The sequence below is a fragment of the Cydia strobilella genome, chromosome 18 (genome assembly GCF_947568885.1).
Source record: "Cydia strobilella chromosome 18, ilCydStro3.1, whole genome shotgun sequence".
NCBI classification, from domain to species: Eukaryota; Metazoa; Arthropoda; class Insecta; order Lepidoptera; family Tortricidae; genus Cydia; species Cydia strobilella.
This window is the reverse complement of record NC_086058.1, coordinates 7,714,799-7,731,746: the sequence shown is the minus strand read 5'-3', so window position 1 is coordinate 7,731,746 and position 16,948 is coordinate 7,714,799. Positions and strand designations below refer to the sequence as shown.

Genomic DNA, 16,948 nt, shown 5'->3' with positions numbered 1-16,948 from the left:
ATTTCTGAGCAGGACAAAATTTCACTAAATTCTGCAAATACCAATTATATCATAACTGCTGTAATGTCATAAATGTTATTCAATAATTTCTTTGCATACATTGAGCCGAAAATATCTGATCAAATAGAATGTCAAACGTATCTAAGCAATAAAGGCGATCACAAATGTTATTATAATATTATTAAAAATTTAATCTTATTTAATTAAAATTAATTGAGGGTTGACATTTTAATTTATTTTTGACTGCGCATAATCAAATCTTATAATTACTATTAATTTTTAATTTTAGTATTATTTTTAAACAGAATTTAATCAATTTATTATTATGATCAATCAATTAAATTTTAATGTCAATATTTATTTATTATTAATTTTATCATAATTTTATTTTAATTCTTATTATAATTGTAACTGTTGTTTTGTTATGTTATGCTTATTATGTATATTGACAAATGTTGTCTACAATAAATGAATTAAATGATAAATAAATAAAATAAAAGAATGTTTCAGCACCCCTCCTAAGGGCAATTTTTTTAGGAAATGCTGGTAAAAAAAATTGTTTTGACCTCTAATGTCCTCTAATGACCTTTTCTTAAATCGATTTGAAAGGGACGACACTAGTGTTTCCACTTTTTAATTTCTACTCTGTTTTGCCACTACTTCGGGCAAACATTTTTAAGGTAAGGTCAACCAAAAAACGGAAAAGATCTTCGAGGTTTTAATAATCGGATTTAAAGTTTCTGGATATGAGATAATATGTAACTGCCTTAATGAAGCTGATGCTGGTACGTCTAAATCATAGTTCACTTAGCACAGTTAGCATAGCAGTTACTTAATTTAAAATGAGTACTATTATTTATTTTACCCGAGCAAAGCCGGGTACCCATCTAGTATAAGATATATTTTTTGTTGATTCAAGTAAGAATAAATAATAATAACTTCAGCGTTTTATTTTTATAAATCGTCAGGTGACGACCAAAACTTATTCATTCCTACTACAAGTTCAGAGCCATAGTGAACCTGTAGTAGTAAAACCTTCCAGCCAGCCGGCCAGCCTTCTGGGCACCCTACCCAGTGACTACGATTTAGGGCAAATTTTTCCTTTATAAACTTTTAAGTTTTAACTGTTTTTTTGAAATCAAACTATACAAATAAACGAATTAATAAGTAATAAATAGATCCTACTGAAGTTTTGACACCACCACAACATTTGAAACAAACTTTTATATGGTTTTTATGAATTAATACTTCATGTCGATGTGGAAGGCGAGACTGTGTAGGGATGGACCAAGTACTCCGAGAAAGAGGTGACGGCGGCTGCCCCGCGGACTTCCTTGTCCAATAGGGGTAGTTTAGTAACATGAAAGTCTTCATACAAGTCTGCAATTTGCTCCAAATATTTCTCTTGGACCTTGTGGCGAGCGGCACAGAGCTGGCAAGGCGCGGATGCGTGTAGTAGTAACTGATTAACAATTATATTGTGAGTATCAATTCCGCAGCGCGTCAATTCTTGGACCAGCCGTTCAGTCTCATAAAGGGAGAGGAATTCTGCTATACACACGCAAACAAACGTAGTTTGGTTGGGATCTTTGAATTGTGCATTGACTTGTCTGATCACTGAGAGCATTTCATCCATTTTGTTGCTGAACATGTCCGAGTTGAATTCTGCCAATCCGAAGAGGGCTGCCACTTGGTTGATGAAGGGTGCCACCTGTAGTGAACAAGAATTGGTTTATTACCTAAAATAGTGGCAATCACTACGCAACTCATTAATGTAAATGAAGGTTTGATCAATTTAACCCTAAATGCATAATGATGTATATATGCATCGTATATTTGATGGTTTTTTTAAATACTATGATTTTTTTCTTTATTTTTCCCTCAATCTATACAACATGACACATCTATTTCAATTTATTAAAAAGTTATACAAAAAATCATGCATTTAAGGGTTAAATACTTAGATTAAGTACTTAGTGGTACAGACCTTTGATTTGAGCCGCATAAGTTTTCCAAGTCCTTTCTCCACCACTTGTGGGAAAGACAGCAGACGCAGAGTGTGTCCCGTGGGTGCGGTGTCAAACACCACTGCACTGAAGTTCATGCCCTTCACTAGTTTCATTACCTGGGAACCACAAATATATAAACACTCAAATAAATAATTGTATGATATGTGAAAACCAAAATATCCTGTCACTTATAACCACTCACATGAGCCACATGATTCTGGCAACTAGAGCTTCCAACATTGTCCACCTCTAAAATATCATGGCAGCTCAGGTTGCCAAACGGAGTGCAGTTTTTTTATTTTTTATGTGTGAATGGCTGCATATATGATACGGTATAAGTTGTTATATACATATTTTAAGTTGAAAACCTATACTAACAGTATTAATATGCATTTTATTTAAAGATGATAAGTGTATTAGACTATATTTTAGTACTTCAGTGTCTAAGTTCACCACAAAAAAATCATGAACTTAATGTATTGTGTCACAGCAAGTTGAGAAATGGAAAAAGCAATAAAGAGACGAGGTGTATGAGAGAGAGAGAGAATTAGCACTCGTTAAATACAAGAAATGGCTGTTATCCTCCTTAACCTTTTTCACACCATGTCAAACACAAAAGCTGTCACTTGGATGCCACGTCACTGAAATGTCAAAACTGAAATTGAACTTTATGCACATGCACATAGGTCTATGTTGCTCTGTGGTCTTTGACCGATTAATCCGTCTTTGGCGTTGGACCTGCGGTGCCGATATATCCATCATTGGCGTCCAAAAGGTTAATGTGTAAGTTCTAGGTCTAATTACCTCAGCATAACTCATAGCTTCATCTATGCCAGGGAAAGCTCCAACAATCTCCTGCATAACTCCTTTGCCCAGCCGCATGGCCTCTGTCTCTCCCTCGAAGTACTCCTCTGGCAGCTCATTTAACCCCACATTGGGATCAATCTCCATTGCAAATAGGTTTTCAAACCCTTTCACTTTTGTGGGGACCTAAAACAACTTTTCAAGTCAGATTGGTATACAATTATCTGATTAATTTAACTAGCACATGCAACATTTAAACGGCATGAACTGTAAAATTAATTACCTTAGAAAATTTCTGGTCGAATGCATCTGATATGTTGTGAGCCGGATCAGTTGAAATAATGAGTACCGATTCCCGAACCTTCGCCAATTGGATAGCAAGACTACAACTGAAAACACAAACCAGCTTAATATTGTCCATATTTGCTAAAAACAAGATTGTTTTAAGAGGTTACAGTGACTTTCTATATTACCTGCACGTAGTTTTGCCAACACCACCCTTTCCTCCAACGAATATCCATCGCAGGGAGGTCTGTTCTATAACATTACGTAGAGAGGGCTCCAACACATCTAAAGCTTGATTGTCTCCCATGATTACAGTTGCAATGCCAATGAGTGAAATTAATATTTAAAACGGTAAACATGCGGCGACATTCGAGTGATACGAGTATTTAGTGCAATTTAGTGTTCGAAATTTTGACAATGAATGAATGAATGATGACACATACACATGTTATGGAAGGTAGAGGTAAGGAAATGAATCTTAATGTATCAAAAAGTGACCGTAAAAAACAGTAAATAGGCGGCGCCACCATACACTGAAGTACCTAGACCATACACCTAGTATTTTATATAGATGTGCACCCATGCGACCGTGAGGGACAGAACATACGCCATGCGACAAAATTAAAAACACACATTTTTTAACATTCCTGACATACCAGAAACAACCTACGTAATTTGGTTGGGTTATTTGCTGCCCCTCCATCATTTCATCTCTACATAATTATACCTCTATGGTTCATGTCATAGAGTCTCCTATATATTACAATACTCTTTGGTCTCAGGTCGTACCTAGCGCCACCGGAGAGATTAGGAACTATTGTTTAAAGCTGAAAGCGGTCACTTTTGCAACAATTCTGCCATAAGAGATTGTCATCGTTTCTATACCATCCATAACACATGTCTTGAATTGAATGCATGGATGGTATAGAAAGGATGCCAATCTCTTATAGCAGAATGGTTGCAAAAGTGACCGCTTTCAGCTTTAAATAATAGTTCCTAATCTCTCCGGTGGCGCTAGTTAGGCTCTGGGACATGAGTATAACATGAACCATATAAGGCAACAAATAACCCGACCAAATTACGTAGGTTGTTTTTAGTAGTATTTCGGTGTATGGTGGCGCCGCCTAATTACTGTTTTTTGATGGACACTTTTCGTACATAGAGATTTGGCTCCTTTATATAGTCTCCATGATTGAATGGTTGGATTTAGAAATAATGACATTTTAATGAACGAATGAATGATGCAGAAAAAAAAAGAGATCGCACCTATATATTATACTACTCTTTGGATCGCACAGCCGATGCAACTTCAATGCAAGAGTTTTTTTAACTGTCTGGAACAGCTCCTCATTCGCTGTCAACTCCGTTCATTTCAGTTTTTCCAGCCAATCCAGTCATTCCAATTTATTCAAATCATTAATTAATTTACACGGATCGTGTGGTACCTCCTAATAGTTTATTTTCGGTTGGTTAGTACCGGTTGTAGTACATCACTATTTATAAGACGTAAAAAACTAGCAACTATAGCAACACATGAAATGTCATTTTAGTCTACGGAATAAAAAAAAAACAGACTGGTATATAGGTATATTAGGTATCCTGATCCTGTTCCTGTATTTATTTTTCCAAAAATTAGAAATTCAATTGCTGACAAAATGTCGTGAATGAAATGTTCAAGCGCATGAATGAAAATAATGCTCTTACGCGTTTTGCGATGTCGCATTATATTAATAACTATATTTATTGCTACTGGACTATGTGTTTACTTGTTTCCGCAGTTTAAATTGTATCCGATTGCTCCTGTGACTGTAGCTCCTAGCCCTTCACATCCCAAAACGTCCCGCCATATATCAAAATTGCTGACTGTCGTGTTCCGTCAATTTGAAGACTTCGAAAATGACATCGCGGACAGCGTGCAGTCGTTCGTATCGGCGTTCCCTAACGTGCCAGTGGTTGTGGTCTGCGAGACGGCTCCGTACCCACCTTTCCCATTCTCCGCTAGCAACGAGACCCTTCGGAACGTGAAGGTGGTAACATTAGAACTGCGGCTCAACGCAGCGCCAAAGGAATTGGATCCTTTGACATATATTCACACTGATTATGTGCTGTTTGTACCTGACTCGACGCGCGTCTCGCGGCGAGTGCTGCAGCAAGCGGCCATCGCCGCCACGGCACCCTCAGCCGCTGCTGTAGCTGTAGGAGGCGCAAACGCGCGTCTTATTTGCCAACATATCAAGTGGAATTATGCAGATTGGACTCTTCAGTACAATAAGGATGCGTCTGGGAAGATCTGTGATGCAGTTCACGGGCAGCATGCCTTGTTAATTAAAACAGCACATTTGCACTCCTTCCCACAGCCTTTTGTGTTGCCATTCCCCGAGTCACTCTATTTACAAATGTCAGCAAAAGATCTGAAGGTGACAAAATGATGAATATGCATTTAAATTTTGATTAATTTTATCCATTATTTGATTTAGTCTACATTATTATTTGTATTACAGGTACAAATTCTTGAAGGAAAGCTAGGAGGCGGCAGAGGAGTATTAAAAAGTCCCTCTGCAAGACAGAAGTCCATACGCCATATGAGGGATGCAAGAGTTGCTCTTTACAAGATGTTAGGAGTTAAAGCTATGATTAGGGAAGATGGGAGGGTGCAGTGGTTTGGATGTAAAAGGGAAACACAAGTAAGATATATTATGAGCATCTAACAACTGGAAAAAAGCTAAATAGCTACAAATTTGAATTTTATTATAATTTTTTATAAGTGTGGTACAAGAATCTGGTAAATACATTAATTGCTGCGAGAAATATTGGCTCTTCTACTTAAGTAGTAAGTGTAAGAACAATCATTAAGAGTCCCCGGCAAGCTCGGCCGAATTGCACCTTCCCATACAAACATAGTTCAGCTCTCATTTTAAAAGTATGTTGGATTGTAATGAAACTTTGCACATACAATGACATGAGGTATATCTTGGTCTGAAATTAGGTTATATAGCTCCAGTTTATAAAACAAACGAAATAGCAAGGTTGGCCGAAATGTTAATGCAATTAACCATTAACCAGTACAAATTGAACCGTAAACTGTAACCGTCTGTTACGGTTTACGGTTCAATTTGTACTGGTTAATTGCAATTAACGTTCGGCCAACACTGCGAAATAGAGCAAAAACAAGTTTTGTATGAAAAACTTAAATTGGCTGAATTTTTTTAACTATGGCATCTGAAACTACATAAACTAATTTCAGACATAGATATACCTTATCCTACTGTAAGTACAAAGTTTCAGAGCAATCAAGCTAGTCGTTTTAAAATGAGAGCGGAACTACGTTTGTATGGAGAACCGAGCTTGCCGGAGACCCTTAATGATCCGTTGCACCAGTGACCAAACTGTCTGTCTGGGAACTGTCATAGCTGTGTGACGTCACAGTATAATAAAGAGTACTGTGCAGGGACCGGACAACCCTTTCCGCGATGCAACCCTTTCAATGGGCGTCCCTGAAACACGGCTAACACATTGAAAGACTTTCCCTTTTGATCTGCAAGCCCATTCATACCCCTACCTTTGACTAACCCTTATCGAAAAGCTAACCAAAAATAAGGCTAGCCCTTAATAAGGGTTACCTTTATCTTTAAACGCTTTCTATAAAGGTTTCCCTTTGCGTGAAAGAGACAGGATTAGTATATATCTACGCTAGTGTATGAAAAGGAAAGAAAATACGTGCCTAGTCAAAGAACGCCGCCGTCGCCGCCGACGATCGCTCGGATTCGAAGTAATGTGTGCTTTATGAACAAGGTAGACGACTTAAATTAGCACGCTTATTTGCTAAAAGGGAAGCCCTTTATAAGGCTAACCCTTATAAGCAATATGCAAGGTGTTTGTGAGCGGATGATAAGGGTTTTGTAAGGGTATTTGGGCTACCGATTACACAAATGTGTGTACACAAATAGGGTTTTTAAAAGCAAAATGAAGGGTTTCGTCTGGCAAAGGGTATGGTGAGTTAAGCCTTATGCAATACCCTTATAAAACCCGGATAAGGGATAGCGGGCCGGTCCCTGGTACTGTGACGTTGATTAGTCTGTCAATTGTGGTTGGTGCAACTGGCCCTAGAAATAGCTGTATAGATAAAACAACTGACCAGAATTATGCAAGGGCTTACCAATTCTTACAAAATTAGAATGAAAACACTTGTAGGTATTACCAGTTTTGTAAAATCTATAAAGTTTCTTCTGGACTCATTTTTATTTTCAGAAAAGTGGTAACAAAGCTGCTATTATTATTATTTGTATCTCCGTTACAAACTCTCGGGTTTGCAGGCCCGGTCATTTATAAGACGTGCGTCGGGGTATAGATCCAACACGTAGATGCCGGTTGGAGAGTTTTGATGTCATGTAGATGATGGAACCCATTAGTCTATTGAAATGGTACATTTTGCCTTGCATGAAATCGGGCAGTTCTGTTCTTTTTTTATGTTCTATGTGATGAAGTGGTTATGGCAAATCCGAGTTTTCGACCTCGGAAACCTGACGTGTCATTGTCAAATTTTTGAAAAACCTCTAAATTTTCTGACTTTATTTAGTTTCTGCCAATTTTTACCAACAAGGACTTATTTTACGGCAAATGTCACTATGACCACTTTAAAGAAGACTAAATTATCAACAAAACGTGACCAATGGGGTTGGCAACTGTCAAAGGTTTGCAGAGATGGCGCCATCATAGCTTGCCCCTTTTTCTATGAGATTTGGCTTAAAGGGCTGGCATCCAGGGCATTAAAAAAACAAAAATTTGACACAATTCTAGGGATTGACAGGGCAAGCTATGCTGGCGCCATCTGCCAATTATTTCGGCCGGCCAACCCCATTTGGTCTATTAAGACCTGATAGTTCTTTAGATACAGCTGTTCCAAGTTGCTGAGGTGAGTAAACAAAATAATAGAAGTGTTGTACATTTTGCCTTCCATCAATCGGGTAGTTCTGATTTTTTTGTATGTTCCATGTGATGCAGTGGTTATGGCAAATCCAAGTTCATCACCTGGAAAACCCTCCGGTTATTGTCAAATTTTTGAAAAAAAACCTAAATTCTCACTTTTTTTCAGTTTCTGCCATTTTTTTACCAACAAGGACCTATTTTACGGCAAATGTCACTATGAAAACTTTAAAGAAGACTAAATTATCAACAAATTATGTTAAAGTAAGAAGGCAATACACCGAATAGTTTGTAAGATCAAAACCGGACAGAAAACAGACAAAAAACCGGCCAAGTGTGAGTCGGATTCGAAGTCGAACCCTTCGTGCGCGAGTCCAACTCACACTTGGCCGGCTTTTTTTGGCGTAAAATAGGTTCTTGTTGGTAAAAAAATGGCAGAAACTGAAAAAAGTGAGAATTTAGGTTTTTTTTTCAAAAATTTGACAATAACCGGAGGGTTTCCTAGGTGATGAACTTGGATTTGCCATAACCACTTAACCACATAGAACATACAAAAAAATCAGAACTATCCGATTGATGCAAGGCAAAATGTACTTCTTCTTCAGCAACTTGGAACAACTGTATCTAAAGAACTATCAGGTCTTAATAGACTAAATTGGTCACGTTTTATTGATAATTTAGTCTTCTTTAAAGTGTTCATAGTGACATTTGCCGTAATATAAGTGCTTGTTGGTAAAAATTGGCAGAAACTAAAAAAAAGTGTAAAAAAATATATATTGGGAATTTTACAACTTTTTGAACAACTTATCATACAAACTATTCGGTTTGTTAAGAATTTAGTCTTCTTTAAAGTGTTCATAGTGACATTTGCCGTAAAATAAGTCCTTGTTGGTAAAAACCGGCCAAGTGCGAGTCGGACTCGCGTTCCAAGGGTTCCGTACATTACACAATTTAAACAATGTATTTTTTATGTGAAACGTGAGTGAAATGTCTTTAAAAAACCCGTAGGGGTCGGATCAAAAACTAAATAATTAAGTCCGACTTACGCTTGACTGCAATTTCTAATAGGTTTTCCTGTAATCTATAGGTAAAGATCTATTTTGTGTGTTTTTTTCAACATTTTAGACCCAGTAGTTTCGGAGATAAAGGGGGGAATGGTCATTTTTTGTTTACTTTCTTAAATAACTTCTAAATTGTTTATCCTAAAATTATAAAAAAAAAATTTGACATTCTCACAATGAGCTCTTTCATTTGATATATAACAAGGTATAGTTTGAAAAACTTTATTTTTTAATTTTCGCATTTACCCCCCAAAAGTGGCCCCCATGTTTAAAATTCATTTGTTTACGTTACATGTCCGTCTTTGGGTCACAAACTTACATATGTATACCAAATTTCAACTTAATTGGTCCAGTAGGTAGTTGCGGAGAAAATAGGCTGTGACAGACGGACAGACAGACAGACGTACGAGTGATCCTATAAGGGTTCCGTTTTTTCCTTTTGAGGTACGGAACCCTAAAAATTGGCAGAAACTAAAAAAAGTCAGAAAATTTAGGTATTTCAAAAATTTGACAATGACCCGTCGGGTTTCCGAGGTCGAAAACTCGGATTTGCCACAACCACTTTATCACATAGAAGTCATAGAACATAAAAACAAGAACAGAACTGCGCGATTTCATGCAAGGCAACCCCCCTTTTTGAGTACGATTTCAATGGGCTACATTCACGGGTACATAAATAGATACCCGTAAACCGGTTTCAGCAGGCATTGGAAGCTATTATAGAAAAGTGGAAAGAGTCCTGGTCTATGGCTTAAATTTGGGTGGAATTTAAGACTGGGCTATTGCTAAGAGTTCCGGACACCTATGCCATAACATTGTGCTATATAGTGCTATCGAGGCAGGCGGTGACTCGCCACTCGTTAGATGGGCACCTGATGCGCCATCGTAAAGACGGACAGGCGCATAACCGGCGTGAGCGGCTCAGGGGTGTCGAGAGGTGTGCTGCGCTTTCTCCGAAGTTACTCGCGGCGTTATATCCTTTAACACTTCCACCCCTGGAGCATATAGCTCTGACAAATCCCCTCTGGACGGCCAATTAAGGCATAAGCCAGAGCTGAGAGTCCTGCGGGTCTCCTTGGGGTTCCACTCCGCCCGACGAAGACACGCCGGAGAAGGAGACCCTGACCGACTCTCTGGAGCACTCCGGTTCGTGGGGTCGTTACTCCCCAACAGCTCAGGTAAAATGCCTGCATCATATGATGCCTACATTATTTTGGCTAACGGGCCGACCAAGGTATCACACTTTTGCAGCAGTGCAACAGGAATATGATCTGGTCCTGGTGCAGAATCTGTTTTAATTTCTTTAATGACCTGTTTAACTTTATGTCTAGAAAAGGTAATGTCTGCAATACAGTCCTCAACTCTGAGTCCGCAAAGCTAAAAACACTTGATTTCCTTATCTATTTTAGCGTTGCTTCCCATCAGTGCAAGGAACACCTTCATACATCTTGTCCCACCGCAACACGCCGCCATGTTGCCGACGCAACATGCGGCGGAGCGCCACGCACGTGCTGCGAGCGTTAGCTCAGGCCGGCGCGCGCTGCTGGCTAGAGACCACGTCGCTGCTGGGCGCCGTCGTGCGGTATGTCAACTTGTACATCTTGTCACTGCCACACGACATAAGGCGATAATTAGGATAAGCCAGAACTACAATCCACACTTTCATGTTGCAGTGGGGACCTCCTACCTTGGGCAGAGCATGTGGAGATCGGCATCCACGCGTCCGACGTGCCGCGCGTGCCGTGGCTGCAACGGGGCGGCGCAGACCCCGAAGGCTATGTATGGGAACGCGCAACTAAAGGGCACTACTATAGGTGAGCTTAACAGGTCAGGCGAACTGGAACCTTATGTCGGTGTGGCGAGGTCTATTGTGGCTGCAGCGCGGCGCAGATACCAAGTACCGAGTACGTGTGAGAGCGCGCCACTAGAGAACACTACTATAGGTAGGTAAGTAATAACATGCTGCTCAATGCGCTCCTGACATTGGCATCTAAATGTCACTTGTTTGCTTGGAGATGGGCGACTGTGTGCCGTGCCGTGAATGTCTAAAGTTCTGCTAGTTGATGGATGGCAGGCTGTCCAGCTCCAGCACTCATGTTTAATGTCACTTACATTTTTTGTCTCGTTATATATTTCATGTGTTTGTATACTGTGGATTTTGCAATGTTTAATTTCTCGGTGTGTTGGCTTGTCTGTAATGCCGTGTAAATATATTGTTAATAAATAAATAAAACGAGGCTAGCTTGAACGTTATGTCAATGTCATACGAACTATCGTGGCTGCAATGCAGCGCCGACCGGCGACCCCGGGAGCTATACTTCTGGGAGCACGCGACAAATGGGTACTGCTATAGGTGTTTGATAGTTTTGATACAACTGATATTCTTACCCTGGGTTGAGCATGTGCATATCGGCATCCACGCGTCCGTGGTGACGCGCGTGCCGTGGCTGCAGCGCGGTGGCGCCGACCCCGAGGGCTATGTGTGGGAACGCGCAACTAAACGGCACTAATATAGGTGAGCTTTACAGACATACTTGCTCGTATTGACCATCTAAAGTGGGGATGGACAGGCCACATGTTACGCTGCCCAATAGAAAAATGGAGCAAACAGATTACTCTTGCCGCCGCTATTGCAGCGCTAGCGGTATGTTCGCGGAGGCGCGCACCGACGGCTTCCACGCCATCATGCGCAAGCGGGTGGCATCGCTGGTGCGGCGCGTGCGCGGCAGCGCCAACAGTCTCCTTGCCACAGTCGCTAGTCGCGGACAGGGAAGATGGCGCTTTCTGGCAATATTAGAAAATGATAGGGCCTTGCAAGGTAAATGTCGCCAACTGTCACATTTTGCCTAGCGCCACCACCGCCATTTGGTTTCTTGGATTTTTTGTTAGAGTTAGACCAAGACAAGCCTGCAACGAGTTTGATAGCACACGCAGTGCAAGTGTTATCTATGCGTCATAATTTCGTAGAAGTTTAACGTTTAAAATAACACTTGCACTGCGTGTTCTATCAAAATCGTTGCAGGCTTATCTTGCTCTATTTCTTTTTGGTAAATGCAAACGCCGTGAAGGCCTAAACTAATTTGTTAAAATCAGCGGGCCTCGGCCAAAATGGAATAGAATAGGTAAATGATGAGGATTACCTATAGTGCTAATATTGATTCTATGAATTGTATCTACACGTTCACAGAGTGGCCTACTCCGCTACCAACAACGTATACGTGCTAGTACTCCCATTCGCAGCCAAGAACGGGACCATGTGGCCTGCGGACTGGGTGCTGGCGCATCAGAAGCCGTTCCCGGAGAGGCACTTGCATCCACTTGCTCAGGTAGAGGGTTTTAGTGACTATTTACAGAGTGGCCTACTCCGCTACCAAAAACGTGTACGTGCTAGAACTCCCATTCGCGGCCAAGAACGGGACCATGTGGCCCGCGGACTGGGTGCTGGCGCATCAGAAGCCGTTCCCGGAGAGGCACTTGCATCCACTTGCTCAGGTAGAGGGTTTTAGTGACTATTTACAGAGTGGCCTACTCCGCTACCAACAACGTATACGTGCTAGTACTCCCATTCGCAGCCAAGAACGGGACCATGTGGCCTGCGGACTGGGTGCTGGCGCATCAGAAGCCGTTCCCGGAGAGGCACTTGCATCCACTTGCTCAGGTAGAGGGTTTTAGTGACTATTTACAGAGTGGCCTACTCCGCTACCAAAAACGTGTACGTGCTAGAACTCCCATTCGCGGCCAAGAACGGGACCATGTGGCCCGCGGACTGGGTGCTGGCGCATCAAATGCCTTTCCCGGAGAGGCACTTGCATCCGCTGGCACAGGTGAAGACGGTTTTAGTTGGTGGTTATAATTTATTTAGAGCTTAAAGTATCTGCTACCAATAAATTGTGTTTGTGTACAATCGCCTTTATATACACGGATCTATACTAAGGCCAAGCGTACACTACGTTTTTTTGTCGTGCGATAATTTAGTCGCAGAAATGCAACGTATGTAGGTATGTGTTTAAATGTCAATACGCGCATATACGACAAAAAATATGTATTACAGCGCGATTCTAAAACCGTGTCGCAAAAATTTAAATCGTAGTGCGTGCTTGGCCTTGTTTTACATATAGAAGTAGAGACATATTATTCCTTTTTTTAAGTTATTAGAGAATGGCAGATACTTTTGACACGTAGTCTGATCCGCCGCTTTTGATGCTGACTGTACTATACTCATCAAAGAAATCGCAGTAATCATTTTTTTTAAACAGAAATGACGCTGATGGCAAATTTACAGAACAATATAATTATTTTTTCCCCTCACTAGCTCGGAAAGTTGTCTTTTAACCTTCAAAACAAGCGGGGAAAAACGCGTTTTATCCTCTAGTGGGGAAAGTAATTTGACCTTGGATGGAGCGTGTTTAAGTAGCTTGACAGATAACAAAACGTAAAACGCTCATGATAATGGTTCGTTCGATATTAATTATCATTAAATAAATGGTTTGAGAATCTAATAAAAAATATCAAATTTAGCTTTATTTAATGATTTTAAGTCATAAACCTTAAAATTCCATAAGAAACGTTTGTTTTTTATAATGATGTTAAATATAATTCTGAACGCACAAGTTGAGTCGATGCAATTTCAAAACGCATCGTTGACATTTCATACGTCAGAAATGTCAACATTGTCAACAATTTTTTTACTTAAAAACTTTTCTCACCGACTCCGTAAAAATACACAACTTCCAGAGTTTTCTGTTATAATATCGTAAAAATGAGTGATTCCAGTGATGAAGATGATCTAATGCCTGTGGATGTTGAACTTTCCTCGCTATAGTGAGGGGAAAAGTTTTGTGTTACACACGGGTGCAAATGTATTTTTCCCCTCACTAGCTCGGAAAGCCGTCTTTTATACTTTAAAACAAGCGGGGAAAAACGCATTTTATCCACTAGTGGGGAAAGTAATTTGACCTTGGATGGAGCGTGTTTAAGTAGCTTGACAGATAACAAAACGTAAAACGCTCATAATAATGGTTCGTTTGATATTAATTATCATTAGATAAATGATTTGAAAATCTAATAAAAAATACCAGATTTAATGATCTTAAGTCATAAACCTTAAAATTCCATAATAAACGTTTGTTTTTTAATAATTATGTTAAATATAATTCTGAACGCACAAGTCGATGCAATTTCAAAACGCATCATTGACATTTCATACGTCAGAAATGTCAACATTGACAACAAAAATTTTGCTTTAAAACTTCTCACGTAAAAGTACAGAATTTCGAGAGTTTTTTGTTATAATATCGTAAAAAAATGAGTGATTCCAGTTGATGAAGATGATCTAACGCCTGTGGATGTTGCACTTTCCTCGCTATAGTGAGGGGAAAAGTTTTGTGTTACACACGGGTGCAAATGTATTTTACTTCTCGTGTGTTAAAACACTCGCTACGCTCAGGATTCTCTTTTAGAACCACTCGCTTCGCTCGTGGTTCAACTATAGAATCCTTTCGCTTGCTCGTGTTTCAATTCCACACTCGCGGGAAAAATACAACTGCACCCTTGTATAACAAATAACTATTACTTCTCGTGTTTCAATTCTAAACTCGCGGGTAAAATACAACTTTGCACCCTTGTATAACAAATAACTATTCTCTTACGTGGTTGAGTCATCAAAGTGATAAAGAACATTTCTCGAAACGAAAAAAAACTAAAGAAAGCTACTATTTGTACACCAAATTTCCTGTAGATATAGTTACAAGTTGATGAAATAAATAAACCAACTGTTTTTATAATAATATTATTTTACTAATAATACTTTTTTTCGTAGATACAATTTGCTGGACGCCAGGCGCCGGCGCCAAACGACGCAAGCGCTTTCTTAGACCTCAAGCTCGGCGCCGCGGCCGTCGAGAGGTGCAACCGGATTGGACCCAAGCTGTTATATCCATAAGGGTCATTTAAGATTGAGATCACACACAAATCAGAACTTGCTACAAACAAAATTTAATCTGAAGAATTTAGGAACAAGAAGTGTCAAGGACTGATATTGAATTTACGACAAAATACTAATATGGAAGGTCTATTTGTGTGGCACGTTACAACAAAATAGACAAGGCACATCACGCGTGTAGTTAAAGTAGTTTTTAAAATATTATGAAATCGCCATTCCTTATGTACGAGTATGATCTCATTGTCTAGTCATGAATCATGATTTCATCGCGACCAAAGAAATTAGTAAGTAAGTTTTAACAGTATTTTTGAATCTACTAGATAATTGTAATGCTCGCCTTGAATGAAATGTGTTTAGATTTTGACTAGTACCTATACATTTTGATCTCAAAGGCATTTCATATATTGTAAGAAAAATATGAAGATGTTTGTCGATCAGGTTGTCATGTTACAAACCAATAAGTAATTAATGGGGCATTCCCGAACTTCTGATAAAGCTAAGAAGCCGGTATTCCTCATGATAACGTTTGATAACTTAGCTTTTAATTCAACGATATATAATACAGATTTCTGCAGGTTATTAAGGTAGCTGCCATACGCGTCACGTCCCAGATAAAGCAAACCTTTTTGTGAAATGCCCCAAATACCTACCTACCTGTCTCAGCACAAATTCCATGCATGTATACGAGGTTTATAAATAATAATGAAAATTATGTTATGTGTACTAGAGAGATTTTATTGTAACCGATATTGAGGTACATACATTTAAAAAAAAAAACATCACTTTCTTACTTTGAATATACTGTACTATATAACATATTCTATGTTCACGAGCACTTTCGATCCTCAGAGGGACAAAAACTATTCCAACTCATTCATAAATTGTTCATAAATTCTGGAAGATATCGCTTTAAGCGATAAGACCGCCTATTGCTTACCACTGGTCGAGTAATACAGCAGTATTATCTGTATAATTTTCTTGAATTGCGGTGTGCAAGAAAAAGTATTTATATTATATTGTAGGTTATTGTATTGATACTAGATTCTGTTATTGTCATAGAAGGTTATACGGCAAAGGTTTTATGATAAGAATTCGATGTAAAAGAACCAAGCTCACTTGTGGCAGTTGTGGCAAAGAGGAGCCCGGATAATAATTCGAATTTCAAAAATCTAAAAAGTAGTGGAGGATTTTTTCGTCCCATTCCCCTTAACCCTACGAATGCCTTGTCCCGTACACGTCACAGCCAATTTGAACTTTAATATACAATCTCAAGGTTATTAATTCAGTAGCAAATTTTTGACACGGGCGTTCGAGGGGTTAAGAGCCCATCAAAGTGCTCACTAGCGCCACTGCTAAATAATTGTAATCATTAAAATTTAACGATAGATATTTAAAATTGTATTTAAGTACCTTTTGAATACATCAAACTAGTTTTTATGAACTCAAAACAAAAACGGCCGTTTTAACTTTGGACGCATATATTGACGAATCCAGCAACGTAAAAACTATTATAGTGTATTCAAAAGGTACTTAAATACAAAACACAGTACATAGCGGCCCCCTTTTTTAAATATCTATCGTTAAATTTAAATAATCACAATTATTTTGCAGTGGCGCTAGTGAGCACGTTGATGGGCTCTTAAACGTACCTAATTTAAAATCTATAGCTCAAATAATGGGTCACTCATGTATTATAGTTGTGCTCTCGATGGTTGATGATTCTTGCATCGGATCAAACTGCGTTAATAATTAAAAACACGTCCTCATCATTACTTACATCATCATCATTACTTACATGGGTACAAAAAAAATATCAATCTGTATCTTAATCTTTACTTCTCTTTTAAACATGTATGTCACTCTTGAAAGCCATTGAAAATGGAATTGTTTTGTTTTTTAGAGTTTACAAATATTACTATGTAGTC

General features: G+C 39.1%; 2 protein-coding genes across 2 annotated transcripts; one reads left to right on the top strand and one right to left on the bottom strand.

Annotated features, from left to right (window-relative positions):
• Positions 1–934: 934 nt before the first annotated feature.
• LOC134749718 (ATPase ASNA1 homolog) lies at positions 935–3,491 on the bottom strand. Its single transcript, XM_063684736.1, has 5 exons — positions 3,287–3,491; positions 3,097–3,202; positions 2,814–2,999; positions 1,988–2,125; positions 935–1,711 (listed from the first exon to the last, which is right to left on the bottom strand). The coding sequence occupies exons 1-5, from the start codon at positions 3,403–3,405 to the stop codon at positions 1,250–1,252; spliced, it is 1,011 nt and encodes a 336-aa protein (XP_063540806.1). The 5' UTR covers positions 3,406–3,491; the 3' UTR covers positions 935–1,249.
• Positions 3,492–4,677: 1,186 nt separating this feature from the next.
• LOC134749286 (ribitol 5-phosphate transferase FKRP) lies at positions 4,678–16,796 on the top strand. The gene is made up of 6 exons (XM_063684180.1): positions 4,678–5,515; positions 5,600–5,782; positions 10,492–10,664; positions 10,756–10,896; positions 12,270–12,408; positions 14,901–16,796. The coding sequence occupies exons 1-6, from the start codon at positions 4,784–4,786 to the stop codon at positions 15,021–15,023; spliced, it is 1,491 nt and encodes a 496-aa protein (XP_063540250.1). The 5' UTR covers positions 4,678–4,783; the 3' UTR covers positions 15,024–16,796.
• The last annotated feature ends 152 nt before the right edge of the window (positions 16,797–16,948 follow it).

What these genes read in the sequence shown, in the direction of transcription:
- LOC134749286 (XM_063684180.1), top strand. Translation starts at nt 4,784, where the DNA reads ATGAAAATAATGCTCTTACGCGTTTTGCGATGTCGCATTATATTAATA. An exon ending in TGTCAGCAAAAGATCTGAAG is followed by an intron (nt 5,516 to 5,599) that starts GTGACAAAATGA and finishes TTTGTATTACAG; the next exon opens with GTACAAATTCTTGAAGGAAA. An exon ending in CTGCTGGGCGCCGTCGTGCG is followed by an intron (nt 10,665 to 10,755) that starts GTATGTCAACTT and finishes TTCATGTTGCAG; the next exon opens with TGGGGACCTCCTACCTTGGG.
- LOC134749718 (XM_063684736.1), bottom strand. Translation starts at nt 3,405, where the DNA reads ATGGGAGACAATCAAGCTTTAGATGTGTTGGAGCCCTCTCTACGTAAT. An exon ending in TCGACCAGAAATTTTCTAAG is followed by an intron (nt 3,000 to 3,096) that starts GTAATTAATTTT and finishes AAGTTGTTTTAG; the next exon opens with GTCCCCACAAAAGTGAAAGG. An exon ending in AAGCTATGAGTTATGCTGAG is followed by an intron (nt 2,126 to 2,813) that starts GTAATTAGACCT and finishes TGTGGTTCCCAG; the next exon opens with GTAATGAAACTAGTGAAGGG.